Source organism: Chaetura pelagica, unplaced genomic scaffold (genome assembly GCF_000747805.2).
Source record: "Chaetura pelagica isolate M959 unplaced genomic scaffold, ChaPel_1.0 scaffold158, whole genome shotgun sequence".
In the NCBI taxonomy this organism is placed as follows: Eukaryota; Metazoa; Chordata; class Aves; order Apodiformes; family Apodidae; genus Chaetura; species Chaetura pelagica.
This window is the reverse complement of record NW_009954182.1, coordinates 428,024-455,751: the sequence shown is the minus strand read 5'-3', so window position 1 is coordinate 455,751 and position 27,728 is coordinate 428,024. Positions and strand designations below refer to the sequence as shown.

At 43.9% G+C, this 27,728-nt stretch overlaps 1 protein-coding gene across 2 annotated transcripts in view; it reads right to left on the bottom strand.

Moving 5' to 3' along the window:
* Positions 1-27,728, bottom strand: part of EYA3 (EYA transcriptional coactivator and phosphatase 3) — a 32,346-nt gene continuing 4,618 nt past the window's right edge. The window contains exons 2-17 of one of the 2 annotated variants that reach the window (XM_010002903.1): positions 27,067-27,110; positions 26,019-26,098; positions 24,780-24,846; positions 23,799-23,941; positions 18,474-18,611; positions 13,879-13,961; positions 12,205-12,388; positions 8,196-8,335; positions 5,807-5,890; positions 5,142-5,231; positions 4,213-4,271; positions 3,131-3,291; positions 1,831-1,945; positions 1,287-1,408; positions 916-1,016; positions 1-81 (exon numbers count right to left, since the gene is read on the bottom strand). In XM_010002903.1, coding sequence (XP_010001205.1) covers positions 1-81; positions 916-1,016; positions 1,287-1,408; positions 1,831-1,945; positions 3,131-3,291; positions 4,213-4,271; positions 5,142-5,231; positions 5,807-5,890; positions 8,196-8,335; positions 12,205-12,388; positions 13,879-13,961; positions 18,474-18,611; positions 23,799-23,941; positions 24,780-24,846; positions 26,019-26,098; positions 27,067-27,110 — 1,692 coding nt within the window. The remainder of the gene's footprint in view (positions 82-915; positions 1,017-1,286; positions 1,409-1,830; positions 1,946-3,130; positions 3,292-4,212; positions 4,272-5,141; positions 5,232-5,806; positions 5,891-8,195; positions 8,336-12,204; positions 12,389-13,878; positions 13,962-18,473; positions 18,612-23,798; positions 23,942-24,779; positions 24,847-26,018; positions 26,099-27,066; positions 27,111-27,728) is intronic. The other variant, XM_010002904.1, reaches the window with a different exon arrangement.

Genomic DNA, 27,728 nt, shown 5'->3' with positions numbered 1-27,728 from the left:
TTACAGGAAGTCTAACTCGAGAGCTTGGTGAAGGGACACGAGGTCTGCATGATTTGTGATCCTCCAGAAAGGCATGTTGTGCTGGAACAGAGAGAGGACAAAGTCAGGTTTATTGGAGTGATTTTACAGCTGGGTGGAAGCAGCCAAGGTACGTGCAGGGCTGTGCAACACAGCAGCCCTGACAGCACTGCTGAGCAAACCATGTTCAGGAGGGACTGCAGCCATGTGCACAGCTGGAGCTGAAGCCTGTCTTATCTGCACAGCTGTTTCTGCTGGTCACCAGCACTCACCACCCACTGCTTTGCTCACTCACCATGGAAACCTCATTGCTCAGCTGCCCAAAGCTGCTCCAGCTGGGAAAGCCTTTCTAGGGCTCCCAGGGAACCTGTGGAGGTGACAACTCCGGCATGTGGCAGACAGTGTGAAGCCTGCAGAGATGATGTCCTGACAGTGATCTGTGCACTTCACTGCCTTTAATTAGCATGAAAGAGCTATCAGGCCTGTCTAAATCAATCAAACTGTTTGCTCCTTCTTTGTAATTCAGACTAATGGGAGATGCTGTGTATTGATCTGTCTGCGGGCAACTGAGTCCCTTGTCCCTCAGTGCTTCTGAGAAACTGCACAATGAATGCTGTGATCAGGGCATGCTACATCAAGATACTGTTTTACAGGGAAAATGTTACACACACTCTTAAACAGAAACACACAATCTTAAACAGTAAAACAGAAACTTTAAACCCCCAAGAGCCAGAACACTCCCCACAGTGAAAGATCTCTTGCATCAAAGTGAAGTTTTCCCCTGGCAGCCCTGACCTGAAGAGTTCAGCCCTGAAAGAGTCTCTGCAGAAAAAGACTGTTGCAGTCCACCTGCCTTTGTATCAACCCAGTCCCAAGTCTGCAGAGTTAGGAACCCACCTGCTTAGCTGCAACCTCTTCATCACGCCCATCTCCAATCACCACGTAAGTGACTTTCTTTCCGAACCGTGCCACAATCCTCTCAAAGCAGCTCTCTTTACCTGCCAAGAGACAACCCTGCTGTAGGGAACCTTAGGCAGAGAGCAACAGAATGCTCAACAGGCCCTTCCTCCCCAGTACATAAAAGTATTCTTGTCTTACTGTGAAGGAGATAATGTCCAGTTCAGTCTGTGAGGCCAGAAACCACCCCTGTTACATGGTCAACTGGATCAAAGCAGCTGCTCAGCTGCAATCCTGCTATTTCCAGTGTAACAATCCCAGCTAACCCGCAGCAGACACCTCAGTGCCAGGTCCCCAGCACAACCTCTTACCTATTTTTGTAGCACTATAAATATTTTCAATGGGAAACACCTCCCCCAGTCCATACAGGAGAACTTTGGCAAGAGCTGGCACCAGTTGAGTGGTTGTGATCAGGATGTTCACACAGTTTTTTCTAAAAGAAGAAAAACACTTGTAAAAGCAGATCCACAGCCAGTGGTGCTGAGAGCTACTCTGGGCAGCTTGTTCAGCTTGCCAAAGTGCCATGTGCTTTCTTGGCCTAATTTTAAAAGGCTTTTTAGAGCAAAGTTTTGATTTCTGTTTTTTGTTTGTTTGCTTTTTGTTTTCAACAGAGATTCTCTCACAGAAAACACAATTTTGTGAGTACAGTTTATTGTGGGGAACTTCCTAACAACAGATGTTGCAGCAGAAACATCCCAAAAGGTGTTCAGGTGTGAAGTTCCTGCACCCATTCACTTTGCTCCCAGGACCTGTGACAAACAGCAGTAGGATGGACACTGCTGCAAGGCAGCACTGCATGCAAATCGAAGTGAGAGAAAGAGCTGAGAAAGCAGTACACGTTTCCATCTTCCATACCTGGACTGTATGAGTAGCAGGGACTTCAATGCAGTTTCCAGCCAGGAATCTGTCAGCACTTCTATGTCAGTCCTTAGTCGCTGCAGCTCTTCCCTCTTCTGTGGGCTAAGAAGGCCTGGAAGGCAAGGAACACGTTTTACCAGCTCAATTGGCAAAACCAGAGAGAGCCACCACTCACTGAACAGCTGCCTGTTCTGCAGTAACATGGTACTGAAGACATCTGAAAGCTGAGACTGCCCTGGGGCAACAGAAGAAACCAGCTCCCAGTGACACAGGGGAGCTCAGACACCCATCTGTGACTGACCATGGGGAACTGGGAGGGTACTTTTCTCCAGTTATTTCAAACCATTTCTCAGGATATATGCAACAAAATGCATTTCTCTTGTACAAGGCACTCACAGCAGTAGATGTCCAAAGCCACAGACAGCAGGGGAAAGAACTCCTGCAGATCCCCTCTCTGACTTCCTACTTCCCAGGGACCCTTTCCACTTTAATGCCTTTTAGAGACCTTTTTTTATCCCTTTTTATTTAATCCCCATTTTGTTTTATCTCCCCCTGTCGTGTTTTTTTATCCTCATATTATTTATCCCTTTTAGATACCATTTTCTCAAAGCACCCACTTTTGAATTAAAAGCAGACAGAAATGGAGTCCATACACTCAAACCTGCTCAATCAGAAAGGAGAAACCTGAGTCTCAAACTCCTCCCCAAGTTTCCAGCCATGACATACAAACCCCCACCTCACTCCACTCTCTGACAATGACGCCACAGAGGGATCCAACTGCTTTACGAGGTGGCTTTAGAAAGCTCCTGAAAAACTTTCCATCCAGTTTTCCCACGTGCAAAACATGGGATAATGGTTTGATGCCCATCAGAAACAAGGTAATTGCAGCACACTGAAAGGCACTTACACTGATAGATTTTTCAGGCTGAAAGTTAGTTCTGAATGTGGCTTTTAGAAAATATGTCCAAGAAAATGTTGTATCAAGATTTTTTTTTTTAATGTGGGCAAAGGGTACCCAACCCATAACCCTCTAGGCTGAATAACCCTGACTGACCCTTCTGTTTGTTCTGACTGACTGACCACCCCTATCTACCTGCTAACTCACAGAGTGGAGTGGCCATGCAGTTTTGGAAGACATACCCTCATAGATTCCATGGAGATTTGATCTACTTTAGCACTAGAAGAATGGTCATTTTCATGTCCAAAGATTTAGGAGAGCAAAAGCTCTGACGAAGGACAGAGTCTGGCACCACAGACTCTGCCTAGTGCTGAGATGTTGGTGCAGGTGAACACTCACCTCCAACGTTGGTTTTGTATTTGTCGTAGGTCTCTCGTACCCGGCGGTATCGAAAGGCCAGTTTCCTCATCCAGTCCACTCCACCCTGGACACCAACTGAGGAGCTGTGGTTTGTGTTACTGCCCGAGCCACTGAAGCCATCCGTGAAGAAATTGTAGTTGCTGTTTCAGAAAAGCAGATCTGTTACATGTACCACAGCAGCACTGCAGGATTTTCCAGCTCTGACATCAGCTAGAAAGCACCTCAGAGAGGAACTGACACTGTCAGAGAGACTGACACTGCAGGCAACGTACTCTGACACCCAGCTACGCCTGCTGCCTGTTCTGAGCTGCTGTACTGAAATGTTAAGTACTGACTTAACTCTTCTTTCACACCCTTTACTACCAGACCTGCCTTTACTCTTGGGCTACTCACTCCTCTGTGGTTCACAGCATCCTTCCCACTAACCCCTTTTTCATTCTGCAGGGATAAAACCCACCACAGCATTTTCCAAACACAACATCTGTGTCTTCACATCACAGCTGCAACTCCAGAAGGCAATGAGCTGCTTGACTGGATTGTGACTGCAGGAAACAGGTCCTGTTTCACCACTTCCCTTGTATTTCTTTCCGTGTGACAGACAGGCACTTCTCAGACCTTTCTTTGGACCAGTTCAGCTTATTAATGCAGCAGAAAACTTACCCTCACCCCACCTGACAGTGTACACCATCAGCTCATGGAGGGAGACTTTCAAAGGTTGAGACTGTGAAGCTTGGAGTGTTGGTTCTCCATTCACAATATGTCATCAGGCACATAGGCAACGTTAAATGGTGGACAATATAATTCACATTCTAATGTGAATTAATGTGTTAATTAATCACATTAATGTTTTGTAGGTCTTCAAAGAAGTATCACTCAGCAAACAAACACCATTTGCCAAGTTTCATCCCCTGCACAATGTTGCCATCTGGGTGTGACCTCAACCCCATCTGGGTGTGACCTCAACCCCATCTGGGTGTGACCTCAACCCCATCTGGGTATGAAGTTCCCACAAAAACTGGATCGCATCAGCTACACATTTGATGAATACAGCAGCACACCACCTTAAATCTTGGCCATTGTCATCAGATGCCACATCTTCTATATGTACTTGGTCACACTCCTGTTAAAGAAAAAAATAAAGACACACTGTTGTAATCCAGAAATACACTGAAATTTTCAGATTAAAGAAAGTGTGATATAGAATAATCTCACATTTCCCAACAGCACCAGGCCATGCCATACTGCCTCCACAAACCTATACACAGCTTCCACTAGCTTTGTCTTCCAGGACTAGCTTTTACTTTTCAGCACGTACAGGTCCTTGCCAAGACTGGAATATGAAGTACCAGAAATGTCTGATAGAAGCATGTTTCTATGACATTTTGAGCTGTCTGCAAAAAAGGAACTTCCACACTCACTAAACAGGCTGGATTCAAAACTCACTTCTCATTTGAAGACCTGTTGCCATTTCATAAAAAGAAAACAAACAAACCTAAAAATACTCCAAAAACTACATTATCAGGTCAAGTCCTGATATCCCAGTTCATCAACACAGTGTTCAGTTCCACCACTGGGGAGTCACAGCATAAGCCCCAGGATGTTGTTCTGTCCTTAGATTAGTTGAAGACTCAGAACAGACAATCTCAAGGCCACCTTTATCCCTGTGTCTCTAGTCTCCATTTCAAAACAGGAACAGTGACAGCAAAGTTCTCACTAGTCCAGAATATAAATACAAGACAAAGCAGACACCACTCTTTTTATTTATACAGGTTCAAGTAGAAACCCATCAGAGAGCTAAGACGAGAAGTCTGCAGAGGGCCTGTCTCTGAGCAAAGAGCACAGCTCAGACTGGACTGTGCTTGGAACCCCTTCAGTTTTGGCAGACTGTTTCAGCTTTAAGTGGCTCTGAAGAACAACAGCCCTCACCAAGGGCACAGTGTCATCCTAACCAGTAACACTGAGTTTTGTCTTTCAAAAACATGTCATGTACCTCCAAGTCATTGAAAAATAAGTGGGTATCAGCTACTTCAAAAATCATCTCTTCCATTGACAGACCCGAGCCAATCACGAGAGTTGGATCCTGGCAAAACACAAAAGAAGATGTGGTTACAGGCAGAAGTCAATTGTGATAAACCTTTCATCAGTTACATTGCACAGAGGTCCCTCTGTATATCCAGCTTGATTTAATTCCCTCTGCAACCAATGGTGCAAACTACAATTTCCCTAATATTTTCAACAACTCAACTTTAAAAAATATAAAGAAAATCCATATATGTTGACCCAAACTATAACACTTCAGTTCCGCATGGCAGGGACTGAGGCATTTTCAGAGGCAACACAAACAAAATATTCAAAAATCTTCAATATTGTTCAAAGGAGAACAAATACCTCTTTCCACTAGGGGTTAGGACTGCCATAAATGCCAGTGATGATAAAAACAGTCTGACATGGTAAGATTTGTATTGTTAGAAGGGAAGTGTTTGTGATTCCCAGATCCCAGCTCTGGTGTTCTTTCATGCCCCAAACTGCCAGCAAGGTAGAACTATCACCTCACAGCTTTAAAACAAAACATATTTTTTAATTCCTTTTCCAAAGACAAACATTTCATGCTGGATGACAGATACAGTTTTTCTTCCACAGAAAAGACAACATTACCTTGCCATATTTTTGAGCATAAGACCCTGTGAGGAGTGAATGGAAGATTATGATGGTCTCATCCAGGTCCCAGAGAAACACTCGCTGTGTAGAGAGTAAAAGCAGGTCAGAGCTGAGCTATTCCAGGCACTGAGCTACAACCAAGGAGCAAGTTTTAAGGTTAATTTTGTGGCTAGTTACAGTGTCTTTTTAACAGACATGAACAGGAGTATTTATCTTACAGGTTGAACACATTATTAAGCTGATGAGGGGTCTTGAGAACCAGCCCTATGAGGAGAGGCTGAGGGAGCTGGGGCTGTTGAGCCTGGAGAAGAGGAGGCTGAGGGGAGACCTCATTACCCTCTACAACTGCCTGAGAGGAGGTTGTGGTGAGGGGGGTGTTGGGCTCTTCTCCCTGGTGACCAGCAATGGGACAAGAGGAAATGAGGTCAAGTTGCACGAAGGGAGGTTCAGGCTGGATATTAGGAAACATTTATTTCCAGAAAGAGCGGTGAGGCCTTGGAACAGGCTGCCCAGGGAGGTGGTAGAGGCACCATCCCTGGAGGTGTTCAAAAAAGGGGTAGACGTGGTATTTCAGGAGATGGTTTAGTGGTTGGGGGTTGTAGGGGGGGGGGTTGGACTTGATAATCTTGAAGGTATTTTCCAACCTTGATGATTCTATGGTTCTAATTCAGTGCAGTTGGGTGTATATATTGCTACAGTATATAAATCAATGGCTACAGTGAAACTGTTGCTCAAAGTAAAGCTGTCTTGGTCAAACTATTTCAAAAGCAATTTAGTAGTTACAAATAGCTATAAAAGTGAAAATTTTAGAGTGCTACTGAATTTTAGAGTCCTGCTAGGGTAGAACTTTACTGACTGTGATCTGAAGAGCATCAGGTACATGACCTTGTCGTTTATCAGAGACAGCTTTGTTATGATAAATAAGAAGGATTGGCTGCCAGGAGGAACAGCAGAGTTCCACTACAGAAGGACTTTGATAAGCTTGAGAACTGGGCCAAAAGATATTAGAAGAAGTTTGATAACTGCAGATCCTGCACATGTAGTAGAATAACCCCTTGCATTGGTCCAGGCTGGTAGGAACTCGAGGGTACAGTGGACACCAGGCACAGCAAGAGCCAGCAACACCACCTCTCTGGGGGAAAGATGAGCAGTGTGCTGGAGAACACAAAGTCTGTCAGTGCCCAGATGAGAGAAGGAAGGTGCAATCTCACCCTACTTGGCACTGGGAAGGTTCATCCTTATGTGGGAAAGAAGAACAGTTTCCCACAGAAGGTCACCCAAGTTGCATCCCCCATTCCAGAGGTATGTGAGGAAACTAGAGAGTGGCCAGCAAAAGGCTGTCGAGAGAGTCAGGAAAGGCTGGGAGGGCTGTGATGGTTTATCTCAGCATGAAGGAGGCTAAGGGTGATCTCATAGCTGACCACAACTAACTGAAGGGAACTGCAAAGGTGATGGAGACAAAATATTCTCAGTATTTGCAAACGGAAAATTGCCATGCAAAAAAGAAAGGGAAAATTGCAGCTTGGGAGATTCCAGTTGGTTAAACTAAACCTACTTCACCCAGTGGACCTGGTAGTCCTGGGACAGGGGATTAGACTGGTACAGGATCTTCAACCTTGGAAGTTCTCAAGACTCAGCTAGACAAAGCCATGGTTCTGATGCTGGGGACAGCCCTGCTCTGAGGAAAGGCTGTACTAGAGACATCCAGATGTCTCCTTCATTGACACCACTATGATTCCAACATGTATTTAAGTGATGTTTGTCAAGGACCAATGAAGAACTAATTTGGGCCAGTTCTCAGATAAACAGGGGTCATGGGAATTTCCCAAATTCTCTCTCAGTACAGGAAGGACACAGACCTGTTGGAGTGGGTGCAGAGGAGGGCCACAAAAATGATGAGAGGGATGGGACATCTCTCTTGAGGAAAGGCTGACCAAGTTGAGTTTCAGCCTGGAGAAGAGAAGGCTCCACAGAGGTCTTTCAATATATAAAGGGGGCTTATAAGAAAGATAGACTTTTTAGCAGGGCCTGTAGTGATTGGACAAGGGGTGATGTTTTTAAACAGAAAGAGGAGAGAATCAGACTAGAAATTTTTTACAACGAGGGTGGTGAAACACTGACACAGGTTGCCCAGAGACGTGGTAGATGCCCCATCCCTGGAGACATTCAAGGTCAGGCTGGATGGGGCTCAAAGCACACTGATTTGGTTGAAGATGTCTCTGGGGTTGGACTATATGACCTTTAGAAGTCCATTCCAACCCAAATTATTCTATGATTCTATCATTCCCTCCCATTTCCATAGAGATAGGAAGATAGAAAGAGAGCAGAACTTTTACCACTGCACTATTCTGCAATGCTACCTGTGGAAAACAAGATCACTACTCACCTCCAGTTCACTGTCCTGTGAGGAGGAGTTATCTGCTTTCCTCTTCCCCCTGTTCTTCCCAGGGACATTTTTTCTTGCCTGCTCATCTAACTCTTTACTTGCTGTTGCTCTTGATAATGAAGGACTTGTGGATGCATCTCCTAGAAGAAAGAAATCACACAGCTCTCACCCCTTTATAGAATCATAGAATTGTCAGAGTTGGAAGGAACCTCTAGAGATCATCCAGTCCAGCCCCTCTGCTAAAGCAGGAGCCCCTGGAGCACAGGGCTGCATCCAGGGGCTTCTGAATATCTCCAGAGATGGAGACTCCACAACCCCCCTGGGCAGCCTGTCCCAGGGCTCTGTCACCCTCAGAGTAAAGAAGTTTTTGCTCATATTTCAATGGCATTTCCCATGGTCCAGCTTGTGCCCATTGCCCCTCATCCTGTCCCTGGGCACTGCTGAGCAGAGTCTGGCTCCATCCTCCTGCACCCACTCTTTAGATACCTACAGGCATTGATCAGGTCTCCCCTCAGGCTTCTCTTCTCCAGGCTGAACAGTCCCAGCTCTCTCAGCCTTTCCCCATCAGGGAGATGCTCCAACCCCCCAGTCATCTTTGTTGCCCTCCCCTGGACTCTATCCAGCAGTTCCCTGTCTCTCTTGAACTGGGCAGCCCAGAACTGGACCCAGTTCTCCAGATGTGGCCTCACCAGGACAGAGTAGAGGGGCAGGACAACCTCTGTCAGTCTACTGGCCACACTTTTCCTCATGCATCCCAGGATTCCATTGGCTCTCTTGGCCACAAGGGCACATTCCTGGTTCATGGATCATTTACTATCTACCAGGATTCCCAGATCCTCCTCCTCAGAACTGCTTTGCAGCAGGTCCACCCCTAACCTATACTGGTGCCTGAGGTTCTTCCTCCCCAGGTGCAGGACCCTGCACTTGCCCTTGTTGAACCTCATTTGGTTCTTCTGTGCCCAGCTCTCCAGCCTGTCCAGGTCACACTGGATGGCAGCACAGCCTTCTGGAGTGTCACCACCCCTCACAGTTTGGCATCATCAATAAACTTGCTGAGGTCACACTCTGTCCCCTCATCCAGGTCATTGATGAATATGTTGAACAAGACCAGACCAAGTATTGACACCAGGGGGCCAGCATTGGTTACAAGCCTCCAACTCGACTTCGCTCCATTGATCATGACCTTTTGAGTTCTGTCATGTCTCAAAACAAACACCAACATAAAGCTTATAGCATTTGGCCACAGACCTCCTTTGCAAAAGGTAAGACGTTATCTTGCTTTATTGATGCGGTAGTAGTTGAACCCTGATTAGAACATGAAACACGATTTCTTTGTCCCATCATTTCAGAACAGCTGTCTCCTCAGTTCAGTCCTCCAGGATTGAGCTACCTACTGCACCCTGCCTGTAGTACCAACACAAAGACAGAGAACCATCCATCAAGTGTCTCATCACCCTGGAACCTCTTTATTTTGTTTCGTAAGGCTTGAGCCCCAGAAACCCGCGGTTCAGAATGAGTGGACAAAAGAAAGTGTTTAACCATGTCCCTCCCTCACAGATTTCCTGGACTAGTCACATGCCTTTTTTGTCCTTTTGCACTGTACAACTCCTGCTGTTCCACCTCCACATACACTACTTGCTCTGTGCTGCTGGGAGCCTTTGCTAACAGTCAAACAACAGTCAGTGCACAGAGTTATCCCGAGCATTAATCGTGCACAAATCCACGTTGTGCTGACTGGGAAACCCTCACACCACAGCTCCACTGGCCTACCCAAGAATGAGTAAAGAATAACAGAGATGATCTTGGTCCTGGAGACACAGGCTTGGCCAAGCACTGTGGGGATACATTATGGGACCTATGCTGCTACAGGTAAGAACTGGCTAGAACACCATCAGATCAATGCTTTGATGTGCAGAACGATGCAACCATGATGGGAGATACTCTGAATTGTTTAACAGCTCAGGCAGAAGAGTCAACATCCCAAATGTCCAGCTAACTAGCTCAGAAATAGAACTGTAACTGTAGTGGGAAGGCAGAGGACATAGGGACCCGAATTCAGTATGGGTCTTAAAGATGAGACATTGCAATTCCTGTGAAAATTAATGCAAAGTGGTAAACTTGGGAGAATTCCTGAGCTACGAAAAGGTACTGACAACATTAACTGAACCACTCCCGAACAGTGCCTTGAAATAACAAGTCAATTTCTTAGGTTTTCAACATCAAATTATTGAAAACTAACTTAGAAATTTAGAATGCTGTGGTTATTTTGTGTAAGATGTGCTCTGTATATATATACATGTTAAAATTGCAGTCAGAGAAGCACACAATCAGTAGCACAGCCAGCACTGAGCAAGGACACCCTGCAATAACAAGGCCTTGAAGAAGGCAATCAATCAAGAGGTTTAAAGAGTGTCTCATCTAAATCACCAACATGGCAGAGAAGACTTGAGGTCTATATGGATAATTGGACCTAAGGAATGCAGGAGGCCATAAAGAACCAGAATCAAGAAGATTGATGGCTGAACCAGTCTTGGGCAGTGGGAGTGGTAGAAGTTGAGATACTGTGTCCTCTAGGTGAACTTGGCTCATTATAATACTAAAAATAACATCTCTGTGTGAAAAAGACCCCTGCCCAACTGAAGACCCTTCCCCTGAACATGTGTGGTAGAAGAAATAGTGATGCAACCATATTATAACTATGTAAATTGATAACCAATCATTGTAAGGAGGATGGCCTTGGAATCTCACTAACTCTATGGTTTTGCGTATAAATACATTGTGGAAAATCTTGCTTGGGGTGCTTGGTTTGTGGGAAGGCACCAAGCACCCAGCTTTGTACAACCCTGCAATAAATAACAATGTGTCCTTCCTGAACCTAGTCACTGTGTCTGTGCTTAGGGAGCAATCTGAAAATGGTAACGAAACTACAGCTCTTGAAAATGCAGGAGCAGCCCTGGAGGGCTCCCACAGCTGGGACTGGCAGCTCTGTTGTGGCTGTCAGGCCATGTGCATCCCTGGCTGTTGGAGGGACAGAGCTGGCAGGAGTAATTGAGACTGGTAGCACGGGTGAACCCAGCCCCGACACATGACAGAATCAAAGGTTGCCCCTGGAATTCCCTCTCCCTAGGGCATTCAGAGCATGTGGCAGGGGTCTCCTGAACTGAGGCAGTGTAAGACTTCCAGGTTTGCCCAGGTGGCCAAGAAAGCCCATGGCATCCTGGCTCGTATTAGAAATAGTGTGACCAGCAGAAGTAGAGAGGTGATTGTCCCCCTGTGCTCAGCACTGCTGAGGCCACACCTGGAGTGTTGTGCCCAGTTTTGGGCACCTCAATCCCAGAGAGATCTAAAGGCGCTGGAGCGAGGACAGAGGAGGCAACGGAGCTGGGGAAGAGCCTGGAGAATCAATCTGATGAAGAACCCTTGAAGGAGCTGGGAATGTTTAGTCTGAGGAAGAGGAGGCTGAGGGGAGACCTCATCAGTCTCTACAGCTACCTGAAAGGTCATTGTAGAGAGGCTGGCGCTGGTCTCTTCTCACAGGTCATTAGCAATAGAACAAGAGGGAAGGGCCTCAAGCTGCACCAGGGCAGGTTTAGACTAGACATTAGGAAAAGATTTTTCACAGGAAGAGTGGTCAGACACTGGAACAGGCTGCCCAGGGAGGTGGTGGAGTCACCATCCCAGAATGTGTTTACAGGTTGTTTGGATGTGGTGTTGGGAGATGGTTTAGGGGAGAACTTTGTAGAGTAGGGATGATGGTTGGACTCGGTGATCCCAAGGGGCTGTTCCAACCTGAACAGCTCTGATTCTATTATTCCAATATCTAAGTTTGTCTGGCCCACCATCATGGCCCACACCAGAGAGACCAGACTGACAACAGGAGGCATATACCCTGTCCAGACAAGCAGGCAAAGGTTCTGCAGTTATATTTTGGAAATAAGTTTTCCTCCTGTCTGCACGCTGTGCTGCCACAGGAATTTTGCAGCCAGGCTGTTAGAGATCCCACCATTACCTGAGGAATGTCTGGGCACTGGCCGGTCAGGCACCACAGGGTTTGGCTTTTCAGCTGGATACGTGGTTGGTGCTAAGGCAGAAGTCTCTGTGTTGCTTTCTGCTGGGGTGATGACTCCAAAGCCAGGACTTGGGTAACACGTCTGGTACTGGCTTTGGCCAAGGATGGTGTATGTAGGGTATTCCTGTCAGAAGAAAGGATCAGTTATGATAGCACACTTCCTTCAGAAAACACTATATGTTAAGATGCTTTCCATGCTAGATTATGCCTTTCAAAGAGAAATCCCAGCAAGAGCAGAGCCTGACTTCATGCTGGGTCTTTCTACGTATGTAAGACATCCCCAAAAAGGGTTGAGAGATCTGAGTTCCCAGTGCCCCCTGGGGACAGGCAGATTCTGCAGACAGATGTCAGCCACCATAGGGCCACTCCTCTGCCTCCAGTTAGGGGGGCAAAATTAAACAACTCATTATGAACAAGGTGACAGTAACAGGGGAGTACCAAGTGCATGCCAAGGCATTAGTTTCCTCTGTCTGTGCTCTGGAATTTGTAGTTTTGTCTTGTCTTTTACTTTCTGATACCAGGTGTACTGATAGCAACGGGAATTGGTCTTGGCACTGGCTGAGGATGCAATCCCAGCCATGAGAGCTACAGGATAAACTGCTTTTACTCATATCCTGACTTCAGCAAGCAGCTTCTTCACATGCTGTGATGAAAGGTATCCATTTATGAAGACTATTTCCTCATTTAGGATGAGATCACTCAGCCTCTGAAGCTGTGCTTGAGGATCTTCATTTCTGCTACTGACACTGAAGAAAGCAGCCCCCCCCAATATCACATCACACTCTGTCACACCATCCACTCCCAATTCCCCCAAACCTGAACCTGAACTTGTAAACCAGGTACCTTGGTCTGCACCACTGAAAGAAAATATTTTTTTTCCCCTTATAGCTCCAAGCAAGTTTATGTTAAAGAAACTTAAAAAGCAACAGCCTAAGCATAGAAGGATTTTTGTGTATCTATTGCATCTTCCACATTCCTATATTCTCTTTCTGCGAAGTTGTGACACTGAAGGGTTCCTTTGCATATCTAAATACTCAGGATGGCAGTTAAGCCCTGTCAGGGGTTACTGTAGGTTACATCACAGCAGGTCACAGTCAGGGAGAATGGCTCTGTACTACCTGCAGGGCTTTTGGACTTTGTTTTATTCTAGCACCATCAGAATGTATCTCCTGCTTCACTGGGTGTTTTTTTTGTTGTTTGGGTTTTTCTGTGTACAACCTATTTTCCTTTTCTTGCTGAGAGAGAACAAAGGCATTCAAAAACATCCACCTATAATACTCCTTGTAGCTCTTGTTCTCAAAATAGTTCTATTGTTTCTTCTCCACTATCTCTCATCACCCTATTTAAGATTCACCACACAATCTGTAGACAAGGAAACAGCTTTGAACAGATGAAGTGAGTTTGTTGGGAAGGCCAAAAGGAAAAGCATCTTGGTCAAAGAGACAGCAAGAATTGTTTTGCTGACTTTGAGTTGCATTCTGAGCCCTCTAGTACCTGTTGTGCTCCATTTGAAGTGATACAAACATTTGGCCTTCCTTTGTTAGTTTTGAATAATGTGTTAAACCAAGGTGAAGGAGATGCTGCACACAAATAGAACAAGGAAGAGGCTTTTACCTGTGAGATGCTGGCTACTGATGATGTGGAAATATTGACAACAGTTGAGGATGTAGAGACTGGACTGGCATTGGTAGTTGATGCTGTAAAATCAAGAATTACTATATTAAATGCTTCTAGAAAAGCACAAGAGATGAGGCCAATACAAGCTGTGAAATACATACTTACTAGGGTTATGTGCAAGCCTTTGTGCTTCCAGCAGCACTCTGCTTGTAACCATCAAAAAAGAGTTGGAGTGTATTTTGAAACCATTTCAGCGGGGCTTACAAGGCAGGAGAGCTAGAATCTCTTTAGAAACAGTACTTCCAAAGGTTTCAGAAACCTTTTTATCCCGTGACTGCTAAGCAACTGGAGTATAATTAAAACAGTTTCACATCTTTACTAAAAGTTTTGAGAAGACAACAATCACATTCTGATGTTCCACTAGTAGCAATTGAAAATTTATCAGAATAAATCAATAAAATGGATTTGAATGTGTTCAAATTGGCTCTGTTAAAAAATTCTCCGTGCATTGTACTTAGCACATGTAGTCTAATTAGAAAAAAGAATAAGGAAACAGTAAAAATATTTACAACAGTACAAAAAGAGTGTTTCCTACTGGAGACAGTGGACATATCTCCCTGTATCCCTGTGAGACTACAACTGGTTTTGAATGAGACTTTCAGAAATTATTTGCCAACAGCTTGTAGGACAAATTATTAGAGACATGTAGTTGTTGGTACAATTTTAACCTGTCTAAGTCTTCATGTTACTGCATTCAGTTCTTCCAAGCCATGGCTGCTATAGCACTTTCTGGGAATATGAGTCATTCAGCAGATTTTGTGTTTTTACAGCCATGGGGCCACTTCATTGAACATCACCCCATGTGGGGTTTTGGGACCCTCAAGGTGTCATGAAAACTAATAATGAAATCAGCATGAACAAAAGCAGCATGTACTAAACCAGCTGCTACCAAGGGGTATTTTCTTTCGCTGAATCTTCTTTCTCTGCTTGCAAACAAACCCAAAAGACACTTTTAGACAATGCTGATGAAAAGAATTGCAGAAATCCACAGTATTCCCTACCTTACCAAGATTCTGAGAAAAGCCCTCACTTTCTGCAAATAACACCCACATGGAATTCACCCAAAGACTGAAGAACTCAAGTTTCTGAAGGCTAGTTTTTCTACCCCAGGGACACAGACCCCACCATGAACTCTTAACCAATGTATGTTGCAAGCACAGATACTAGTTGGTGAACAGCTCCTGTCAAGAGGAATGCATCAAAAATATGCCTCAAAAAAGGTGGAAAACAAAAGAAATGTATCTTAAAAGAGGTGCAGAAACACACAGTATTTACTACAGGTGAGAAATCTGAAGAGTGGCATCTCTGCAGAAGCAGAAACAAATTTAAGTAATTAGTCCCTGGGAATACCTTCCTAAATTGGAGCAGCAGTGCTCAAAAACAGATGGCAGAGGATTTTTTTGGGAAAAATTAGCAACAAGATAAAAGGCTGAACTGAACAGCAATAATAGCAATGAAGAAACTCAAGTACCTCCGGTAGATATGCAGCTACTAGAAGGGCAGCTGTGAGAGGAAGGTACCCATCACAGATACTCCTCATGAGCTAGAAAACAGGGGTTAGTTTCCAAATAAAACTTCCAACTATACGTGTATGGAAATGATCAAGGCTGTTACTACCTTAAGAAAATGTGACTTCCTGGGGCACTACAAAGGGCAGCTCTCCAGAAAAGATCCTTGATGATACAGAACAAACCTTGATGATGCAGAAAGGGTGTGGTCAGTAAATTGAGAGAGGTTCTCCTCCCCCTCTATTCTGCCTTGGTGAGGCCGCATCTGGAATATTGTGTCCAGTTCTGGGTCCCTCAGTGCAGGAAGGACAGGGAACTGCTTGAGAGAGTCCAATGATGATGATGGAGTGGAACATCTCCCTGATGAGGAAAGGCTGAGGGAGCTGGGTCTCTTGAGCTTGGAGAAGAGGAGACTGAGGGGTGACCTCACCAATGTTTATAAATATGTAAAGGGTGAGTGTCAGGAGGACAGAGCCAGGCTTTGTGCAGTGATGTCCAGTGATAGGACAAGGGGCAATGGGTACAAACTGGAACATAGGAGGTTCTATGTAACCTGAGGAAAAACTTCTTTATTGTGAGAGTGACAGAGCCCTGGGACAGGCTGCCCAGAGAGGCTGTGGAGTCTCCTTCACTGGAAACATTCAAACCCACCTGGGCACATTCCTGTGTGATGTGCTCTGGGTGATCCTGCTCTGGCAGGGGGGGTGGACTGGGTGATCTTTTGAGATCCCTTCCAACCCCTAAGATTCTGTGTGATTCTGTGAAACCTGCCATGAAGCCAGAGGAGATGAACTATCTAGAAGACAGATTATTCTAGCACCTCTGTCAAGACTATCACAAACAGAAAACAATTCTCATCTGTAGTAATCTGAAAAGGCTGCTTCTCCACTGAGATGGATAAGAGAAGTTAAGAGATCACAGAATAAAGGTTCCAAGTTCTGGAATTCCAGTAGAAACACAGATTCCCTCATAAGAACTTCATTGTTGATCTTAACTCTGGTCTTCCACCATTTCTTTTTCAGCATAACACATCAGATCTTTACAAACAGCTCCCACTACCCAGATTAACCAATTCTTTCTGCACTGTGGGTCAGTTCTTTTCCCCTGTGAATAAGCCAAAAAAATCCAAATTGCCCATACTTACAGCTCCTGCTCTCCACCACCTCCCTTGCACCAGCCCAAGTACTGACCTGACCCCTCAGGGGGCTGCTTGCTAATTTGGTGGAAAGGAAACCTAGTGAATCCAACCAAGGAAGAGATTCCTGCCAGTCTGCACAAAGCATTTTGAAAAACCAATAGCATTTACACAATTTAGGTGACTTTTCCACAGTTTTAAAGAGCAGCCTGCAGAGGAACTCTCCTCAGATCACATGTTCTCACACCAGCGTGCATCAAATGGTTTAAAATCTTCGTGCAGAGAGAGGCCTGACAGTGGCTGTGTCACTTCACTGATCCCAAGGGATTCACCTGCTCACCCTGGCACATCCCTGGCAAATGTGACAGGGGTCTAGTTTTGCAGAAATACTTCTGACCTGTGGCAATTAAAGTTGGTGCTGCAAAGCACTGTCATTAATCCTGGCAGTGGGAGTACCTGGAGGGGAGCTACATTTGAAGGAAGGCAGCATCTGCAGCGTAGAATCGCTCGTGTTATGAATGTGAAAAGTAAATTAAGGATAAATGTTAACACTGGGCCACTTCCTGTCACAATGATCCAAGCTGAGCAAGTACCATGACCTACTGCAGGGCCTTCCTACCAGTGAAAGAACTTCTCAAACTCACTTATTGCCAATTTTAAGAGTTACTCCCTTTACTCATCAGACCACACCTGGATGCAGCATTCAGTTTGGGGCTTCAAGCACAAGAAATGTGTTTATAAAATTTAGCAGGTCTGGCAAAGACCCACCAAAACAGCTGGGCAGTTGGAGCTCATGGCCCACGCAGTGCAGCTGGGGGAAGTGGGACTGTCCAGCCTGAAGAAGAGACAGCTCTGGAGGACGTGACAGCAGCCTGCTGGTACCTGCACAGAGGTTATCAACAAGATGAAGCCAGGCTCTTTTTGCAGGTGCACAGCAGGAGAAGGAGAGAAACAGTCACAATGTGAAAGAGGGGATGTTCTGAGCTGAAAAAAGAGTTTCACCAGGATGACAGTCAGGCACTAGAATTGGCAAAATCTACATCCTCAGTGGTTTTTGAGACCCAACTGGATAAAGCATGAGCAACCTAGCTCTGAATTCAGTGTTAGCTGTCCTTTGAGTGGGAAGCTGAACTAAGTATCTCCTGAAGTCCCTGAATTATTCTATGAAAATATCACACAAGAAATAGATTAAGAATTCATGAAATTATTTTCAGCAACTACAATTTTCACAATTCACCACCCAAACACAAATGGCAAAAATCGTGCCTAGCACAAAATATCAATTTGCACATATTTGCTCTAGACAGTGATATGACATTATTCAGCTAGCTGGCACATTTAGTCCGAGAAATTTTCTTTGGCAGCTGGTTAAATTCCACATCTGGTGTCTTAGATGTGGCACTTCCAGTAGTGAGACTATTTGTAGGGCAGTGTTATACTGTGAAATTTGCTTTTTAGCAGTTCTACCAAGGTGGGGTGTGTTTGTGTGTAATATGTGTGCAATTCCTTCCTCCAGAAGGAAATAAATAAAGAGTAGACCCAGTGTCGGTGTATTTCCTGATATCAAGCTAAAGGCCACCAACAGAGAGCTTAAGTTGCAAGAGCATTCCCAGTAAAGGCGTGCAAGAATCCAACATTTAGTCTCCTCTCCCCTTCCCATTTGCTCTTCACCCTGTTGAGTCCATCAGCATGGCACCAACAAGCCAGCCTGGGGCATACAGAGGTATGTAGCAAATACAAAACCAAACACATACACACACACAAAAAGGAAAGAAGGAAAGCATCAAGAAGCATGCACAAACCAAGAACAAACGTGCAAGCCTCTCTATTTGTGGTATCTGGACTTAATTAGGTGGAGAGAGATGCAGATAAAAACCATGCCAAGTTACCTTCAATGGAATAAGAATAATGTGCTGGGCTGGGCTGGCTTGTGGTTAACCCTGTAGTGCAGGTAAGAACACTGTGCTGACTTGTAGATGGAGTCTGAATTAAACCACTTTCAGGTTTCATACCTGGCCACAGTGCACCTGAATCAGATAAATTGGACCAGTTACAAACAAACATGCTGCTACTTCAGATGAAGATTTTTGCTTGTCACAAAAGCAAATAATAAATCACACATGGAAAATGTTTAATTTTTGCAATAGTAAGTGCTGACTGTCAGGCTGTGCATGGATTAGACAAAACTAGCTGACTTAGCTGACAAAACTGGCTGAAAAACAGAAAATTAAAGGCACCAACAAGACCAATTTCCAAAGCTTTCATCTAAAAAAAGTGTCACATACACTGTCACATGGGTATCAATGAACTACTGATCCCTTTGATGTTTGAGGTGAGTTGCACAGCACTGCAAGTGACCCCAGCTATTACACAGGGAGGCTGAAGTTGGTATCTATGAAGGTCAAGGTCAATGTTTCCACTGTTTCACTGGGCTTTGGGTTGCATATTTTAAAGTGAGCCACAAGCCAGTCATTTTCATAGACTGAAAGCAATGCATATAGAGTTCAAAAATAGGGAAAAAAATCTAAATGTTTCTTCTAGATTTCCTGCCATTCCGGAAAGCATTTGTAGCAAAACTGGGCAAAGCACAGACAGCAAAGTGGCTGTAATTCATCTGCACAAGCCACGCATAAGCAGTGTGGTTTCAGCTCAGGTGCTGCGTGAAGGTCTAGTGTGAAGGAGTGAAAACGGAATCCAGCTGAAGTAGCTCATCTCAGGCCTGGTTCTTCAGGGCACTTCAGGCTCTTGTTTAAGTGTTACCAGACTTACAGCCAAAGTCAAAAGCATTTCTCCCTGGTTAGAAAGAAGGAATTGCTTGAGAGGATCTATTTAAAAACAAGCAGGAGTGTGCAAAGCAGAGGGACAAGAAACGTTTGGAGCTAGAGAGAAAGTTCAGGGCCAGCAAAAGGACCATCCTCCTTCTTAAATCCCCAAAACAATACAAAGGCAGCCCTTCACCTCCTCTAGTAGGACAAGCCATTGGCTACCAGCTCCAGGTCTCTTACCGATGAGACATGGGAGACTCTATAGACCTGGACAGGAACAGTAACTCCAAGAGCTCACTTCATCCTGCAGCTTTGTTGGAATTAAATTCTGCAATGGCTCTTTGATTTATTTACATACCTGTTCTCAACTTCCACCTATGAGTCAAATTAAGTCATGTACCTATCTGTGCAGCCACACCAGGGTTTTGATTCTTCAACTCTCAAGTTATGTCTTCGTTACTGTTTCAAACCTTGAGAACCATGATCATTAGCAAACAAAAGGGAAAGACTGATTTAAGAAAGATTGTAGATATATTGCAGAAACTTCAGAATAAAACATATGGGAAACAGATCCACTAAGGAGAGTGGGAGTAGCTGCATTTGTTTAGTCTGGAAAGGGAATGCCATGATCTTCAAATGGGTGAGGAGTTCTTAGAGGATACAGCAGCCAACAATTCCTTCCAGTGCAAGACAGATGAACAAGGAACAGACAGGAACATAATGAGACAATCTCAGGACACACAGAAGGGCTTGATAATTGTGACACTAAAACACAAACCAGCTCTGAACACTGGAGGATTATTATCACAGGAGGAATGTAACACCAGGTCAGAGACATGTCAGAGGTGTTCTCAGGGATGGCTGGATGCAAGTGCAGGAGCTGACTCATGTGTTAGGGCATCTTTCAGCTCCTGCTTTCCATGACTGTCACTTTCATCATCTTGCAGAATAGACATGTTTTACTTTCCACACAGCAAGGAACACCCTTGGCCTGGTGGCACATGTCCTCCTCTCTTGTTCTGCAAGACAGTATTTTTAATCTAGCACAGCTTTGAGGATGACAGAGAGGAAGCTGGGTGAGGGGAATGAGACCCCTCCACTTCCAGCAGCAGCAGTACTGCAGCTGAGGCAGAAGAATGTCAGAGAACACATGTACACAAGTGAAAGGTCCCACACAGGACTGCCCATCACTTGTAGCTTCTTCTTGAGTTAATGTAAACCATCACATCCACAGCTTTTGTAACACCTACTTACTGCCACACATATGCAGCTTGTGTATCACAGAATCATAGAATGGTTAAGGTTGGAAGGGACCTTAAATCACTACTCTTATTTTAATGCTTCTTTAATAAAGTCCTTCCAGACTACAAGTATGTTGCATGTAGAACAAGGGACCAAACACCATCAAAAAAGTATTACAGCACAAGGAGAGGTGACAAATTGGCAAGAGCATAGGTCAGCTCTTCTCTGAAAGCAGCACCCTGACCTGAGTGATGTCTTGTGCTTGTCAGCTTGCTTGAACGTCATACTTAAAATACATTTGCTTTGTTCCAGCTAGATAGTCCATGATGCCATGGACCTTTTTTTTTTTTTTCCAAATACACAAATACACAGCAGAAAGACATCCAAACCTCTAGAATGGGCCCCCTGATGGTATTAAAATATCTGATGAAGCTGGCCAAGTCCTCACCTGCTCAGTGGAGATTTAACATCCTCCTAACACTTCAATTCAGACTAAAAATTCAGCTATTTAAAAACAGACCTCAAAGTCCATACCAAGACATTTCAGTAACTAATCACATTTCAGAAGGTGTTTCACAGACAGAAGTTCCCATGAAGTCAACAGAAAATGCTGACCTCTTGTCTAGGTCTTCAGAAGAATTTCTGCTGTTACTTTCGGGGTATAACAGTTGAAGCAGCTAAGTGCTCCTGAATTCCAGAATCTTGGGATTAAAAACCCAAAAACCTCTCCCGCCAAAACCAGCCACCACCACCACTGGCAAAACACTACACACACAAACAAGCCACCTACATCCTCCTGCTCCCCCACAACTTTAGAAGTCCAAAAAACCTTTTTAAACATCTCAGACTAACAATTCAAAGGACCTTTCCACATACTTACATGTATTTGCCTTTAACAAAAAAAAAGTGACACATTAAAATACCTAAGAACATACAAAGCAGCCTCAGTGCACCATCCACAACAACTATCAGTAAACTCAAATAAATGAAGTAAAGGAAATAACCAGCCAGTGTTCAGATATAGTAAAAAACAACAGGACACTGAAAGCAAAGTGCAGTAGGTTCCAGCAACCACAACATGGGGCTGGGAATGGTTTGTAGGTAATAGACCATAGTGACAATGCCCAACACTACAACCAGACAAAAAGACAAGGGGCAGAGTGTTTAGAAAGATAGAAGACAAATTAAACTGGCAACTGCAGACTTGAGTATGGACACAACATCAGGCTTTTCTCAACTGGTTCAGCTTTCCAGGGGAAAGCTCTCCTGAAGGAATGGAAGAAGCTCAGAAAGCACTACAGCTAGAGACCTTTGGTTCCCCAGGACACAACACAGAGTCAACAAGGTCCTCATCCACTAGAAATCCTGAGTCCACCACCATATGAGCTGGTGGGGAGGGCTGGTTATTTTTTAAAATCTCTGAAATAGCAGTTATACTTGAATCGTACAGGCCAGGGCTGAGCTAGAAATGCAGAAGCATCAAATACCAACAGCCACCCAACTGAACCTATTCTCCTGAAGAGCCTTGGGTTGCTAATAAAACAGCCCAACATTTACACCCTGCAAAGCTCCCACTTTATAGTATTCAAGATGAGTTGGGACAATGTATCTCAGCATTAATACAGGGCAAATGAGATGTGGGAAATACTGTTTGGTCCCAGTCACTGCACAACCATCAATTTCTTCTAAAGATCCCTCAATCACAAGAAAACTCCATTTCAGGAATCCCTGGTGTATACATAGGGAAAAAAAGAAAAGTATGTAGATTTATTTTACATATTGACCTTTCTCATAAAGATAACAATTTGTGTCATATTACTTTAAACAGAATTAGTAATGTAGTTTATGCCTAATAAAAGTGAGCTCAGTTGTATGACCTTTTCTACACCACTTTCAAAAATACAAAAAAAAATCAATTGTTTTGTAATTTATACAAAAATCCTTCCTCTGCCAGCAGCTAACAAAAGCCACAGCTGTTGCTGGTTTTAATCAAAGACATCTAGTTCTTCAGCCAAGGAAAAAATAACCCTTTTACACTTCATGATACTAAGATTTCAGCAGTATAGATAAATCTGCAGGAGGCTCTGCTCATTTATTTAATTATGCAACATGACAAGAAGCCTGAGACAGACACACTGAGGCCATTTCTCATTGCACCCAATGGCAGCACCCATGGTGCTACCCAGGGTTCCTTCCCAATTGCCATTGCAGAGAGGTGCTATGGGGCAGAACAGCCTCCACCACTATATGCTTTGGAGAGCTGGCAACGATATACAATGTTTGGATATGAAACCAAGCAGGGCAATGTTAAAAAGGAAAAGTTTAAATGTTAATTTTTAGTAATGAGTTATAAAACTTCATACATAAGAGGGGGCCAGTCAATCATGTGGTGTTTTTCCCCAGTGCCTGACACTAATATACAGAGTAGAAGGAAAGACCAAGCAGCTCCTTTCACTAGCTAACTCACCCAGAAATTAGACTTTTTTTTCTGTCTGCACTATGTATTCTCAACTCCCTTTATACATCAGGAAGAAAGACGGTCACTATCTTCTAAAGCAGACCAACACTCCAGAGGTGTGTCTGTCCCTCCATGCACTATAAAGGAAGAACAAGGTGATCAGCTCAAACCCTGCCACGGACCTTTAGCTGCTCAATTACAACAGGACTCTTAACCTTCAAGCATTTCCAAAAACTGGAATGGCTAATGGAGGGCTCAAGTGTTAGAGCAACTTATGCAAAGTTATTTATCTAGTCAACTTCTAGATCTTTTAGCATGAAATCTAAATTTGGTAAAAGATGAAATAACAAAAAAGTCTTAAGTCCTGGTCAGCAAAAAAGAAATTAAAAATGCCTTCAGCAGAGATGCTGTAGCAGGGGGTCTTGTGTGATTTCACTGACTAGGAAATTACACAAACACAGCTGTACCACAACTGGAGAAAATTATGATCCCAAACTAAGAACCATCTGGCAAGCTTCATGGGGAGACATCCAAATTCATGGCTGGGAAAACAGCTTTGTAGGAAATAATATTTTGTAATATGAAGTCCCATCAGTAATGTAGATAAGGATCTACAGTCCAAGTCAGGAACGTGCTCTCTACAAACTCTTCTCTTGAACACACCTGTTTAAGCTTAACATTTGCTTTTTAATGAGACATAAGACAATAACTGCAGGCACTGAGAAGGCTTTGAAAAAGTTATTTCTTACCAAAAGGAGGTAGTCCATAGGTTTGGGTGGTCTGGGGGTAGATGGTGTAGGGCTGAGACTGCTGTAGCGCTTGGTACTGAGTCTGACCAGGGTAAGGGCTCATTGTTTCCGACACAGGTACAGACAGGATATGTGCATATGGCCTTATTTGAAAGAAAGAACAAAAATTAAAAAGAACTATTGACATTTTCCATCTTTTAGCCTCCAAAATCATAGAATCATAGAATCCTAGGGGTTGGAAGGGACCTCGAAAGATCATCTAGTCCAACCCCCCCTGCCAGAGCAGAAGACATTAAAACATTGCTTTAGGAAGAAGAAACGACACACACTTACACATGCCCTAAATATCACACCTGCTTGTGTTTCCCAATACAACAGGCTCCTGGTTTTATCTATGTTGCCTTTTCCTTGCAGTAACACCAGGGGAAACCCTTCTGTGACACCAGAGCACCAGTGCTTACTCCAGGAATGGGATGACAGGGTGAGAAGGGAAGAACCAACTCCCCATTCCAACAGGCATGAGCAATAAGTTTCACTTATCATGCCTCACAACACCAATACAATAGAGCAGTACATGTCCAAACGCCAAGAGACAACACAAAAGCAAGCAAGGGGGATAAAAACCTACTGTGCTGCAACAGGAGAAACTGTTAAGATCCCCAAACCTAGTAAATGACCAGGAAATCCTATATTCCCCTTACATCAATTCATGTCTCATTTGTTTATTCCTCAAATATTATGGATATTAATCAATTGTATTGTTAGTTACTTGAAGTGGCTCATTTATCCTTGTGATCATAAGCCAACAGTCACTGAAGCCAAAGGGTGACTTCTATCAGCTTCAGTGCCCACAGCAATGAATATCTGTTGCCAGAAGATACGGAAGTGTGATTTACAGCATTACAGAAAAGCATAAAGATGCAAAATGACAAATTCAAAAAGACATAAGTTACAGAATTTAGTAAAAATTGTTTTACTTACTTTGCAGAATACATTTGTGAGGTATAATCATTTGACGACCTTGGGATATAATCAGTGCATGTCATAACTGGAAAAAAATAGTTTGTATAATTACACAGGAGATTTCAAAACCGAAAAGATAATTACAATTAAACAGCAGCATTTTATCTAAGACACTGGATTTAAAAAGGTTTTTAGTGCCTTAACCATCCATTTCAAACAAATTCTCAAAACATGCACTGTTAAAACAGCACAAAAATGTGTTTTCTTGCCATGTCACAGCAGGCAGATGACTCAGTCAGCACCATTTCTCCCTTTGTAACAGGGCTCTTTCTCTTTACTGGCTGGTTCTATCATCTTTTGCAGGTATTTCAGCCCTGCCCAAAACCTTGCATATGCCAAAAGGTCTTCATCTGCACCAAGCTTAAAACTTCTTTTCTGTGTCCCAAAGCAGATGCTTGTTTTGCCAAGCTTCCCTCTTCCCCCTTCTTCCCTCTCCTACAGATCTACACAGACATGGCTCCAGCAATCTCTCTTTCCTTTAAACAGGAGAAGCTCCCAGCTCAACACACTTAATCCCACAAATTAAGCAACAACAGGAGGAGCTATGGTTCATAAGGCTCAGAGTCCAAATTCAGATGAACCTCTCATTGTAATCACAGAATACCAGACTGGTTTGGGTTGGAAGGGACCTTAAAGATCATCTAGTTTCAACCCCCTGCATGGGCAGGGACACCTCCCACTTAGATCAGGTTGCTCAAAGGCCCATCCAGTCTGGCCTTGAACACTTCCAGGGATGGGGCTTCCACAACCTTCCCCTCCATTTTTTTAATAAGGAATTTCTGTAGACATTCAATATAGTTCAGCGTCTAAGATCAGGTGTGTGGCGTGTTATCACAAAAGAACCAAGCAGATGTGTAGAAATAACGACTTATAACAGAACATATTCTACAATAACCATTCCTATTGATCAACTCAAGCCCTTCCCTCAAGAAAGGCCATGTGTAAGGTGGATAAGACATAGCAGTACCCAGCAGCAAGTTGTGGGGCAATGAGATCGAAATATTTGTAACAAGAGATATTTGCTTATCATCAGGTATTAAATGCTTTCTAAGCACCCCAGCAAACCTTCCCTTTATGACTGACAGTGAGTACAGTCCAAGGATGACCAGGAGACAAAGCTTTTGCATGATGAAGCAAAGCAGAGACTAGTGAACGAAAAGAGGAAAGACAGTGGGAACAGACTTCAGAAGTACTTACTCTCACTGGACATGGGAAGGTTTGCACCAAGGCTTGAAGATTCAGGTTTCTGATCACTGACTTCTGCGTTGCTCACATGACTGCCAGGACAAAAAAAGTGAACCATTAGCATTATGAACTCTTAAATTAACATCTTTGGGCATCATAACCCCTGGGTTCAACCTTCCTAAACAATTCAGGGTTTCACTGAATCATAGAATCATAGGGGTTGGAAGGGACCTCTGAAGATCATCCAGTTCAACCCCCCTGCTGCAGCAGGAACAGCCAGGGCAAGTCACACAGGAACGTGTCCAGATAGGTCTTGAAAGTCTCCAGAGAAGGAAGCTCCACAGACTCTCTGGGCAGCCTGTCCCAGGGCTCTGTCACCCTCACAGCAAAGAAGTTTCTCCTCATGTCATGGTGGAACTTCCTGTGTTGTCACTTGGGGCCGTTTCCTCTCATCCTATCACAGGCACCACTGAGCAGAGACTGGACCATTCTTGACACCCACCCTGCATGTAGGCATTAACCAGGTCCCCTCTTAGTTGTCTTTTCTCTAGACTAAATAATCCCAGGTCTCTCAGCCTTTCCTCATCAGGCAGGTGTTCCAGTCCCTTCATCATCCTCATAGCCTCCCTTGGACTCTCTCTAGCAAATCCCTGACCTTCTTGAACTGGGGAGCCCAGAACTGGACACAACACTCCAGATGTGGTCTCACCAGGGCAGAGTAGAGGGACAGGAGAACCTCCCTTGACCTGCTGGCCACACTGTTCTTAATGCATCCCAAGATACTATCGGCTCTCTTGGTCACAAAGGCACATTGTTGTCCCATTGATAACTTGTTATCCATCAGGACCCCAAGGTCCTTCATGGGGCTGTTTTCTAGCAGGTCAACCCCTAATATATACTGATGCATGGGAGTATATATTATTATTAATGTAAAAATTATATAAAATGCAAAAGTGACTTCTATTTGCCCTCTAAAAAATCATATGCAAGCTTCTAAAAAGGGAGCTTACAACAGTAAAAGATCACTAATAATTGTAAAATAAAATTCAAAATTACGTACCTCAAGCTTTGTTCTCTGGATTCCTGCATCTTGGCTTTTTTCACCTGCAAAGACAATAACGTTCAGAGACATCAGTAACTAGAGCTGTCCCTGACAGAACCTGCACAGACAGACCTCCATGAGCAGATCACCACTGCTTACTAGAGTTCACATTAGTGTTTCAATACAGAAAGCCTTGCACTGAACTCCAGAGCTAACCCTAACAACTGTAACCATGGGCTCTTCAACTCAAAACAAGCTTTTTCCTAATTAGAAAACAAGTGCTAATGCTGATTGCATCAGCAAAATTGCAACGTTATTTAAGTAAGCAACAGACGATGGGATACACAGCTACAAATGTCTGGTAAGTTCAGCCACAAATTTTAAGAAAACCTTAATTCTGCATAGATGCAGCACAACTGCTATAAACCTGGGTCCTTTGCTTTTTCCACCCCTGCATTTAAATATTATATAAAGACAGGAATTTGAATATTTTTTAGGAGTTCTAATTTTCATTTCTGAGTAAAAACAATCCAGCATTTATTCTGTTCCTGTAGGTGGCCAGCTGGATGCAGTTCCTGTACAAGGTATCATACAACAGAAAGCAGTGGCTTGGACAGAATGTTTCTGTAGGCTTGTATCTTGAATGAGATGTTCCTATGATACACTGGCTCTTCCTTTCC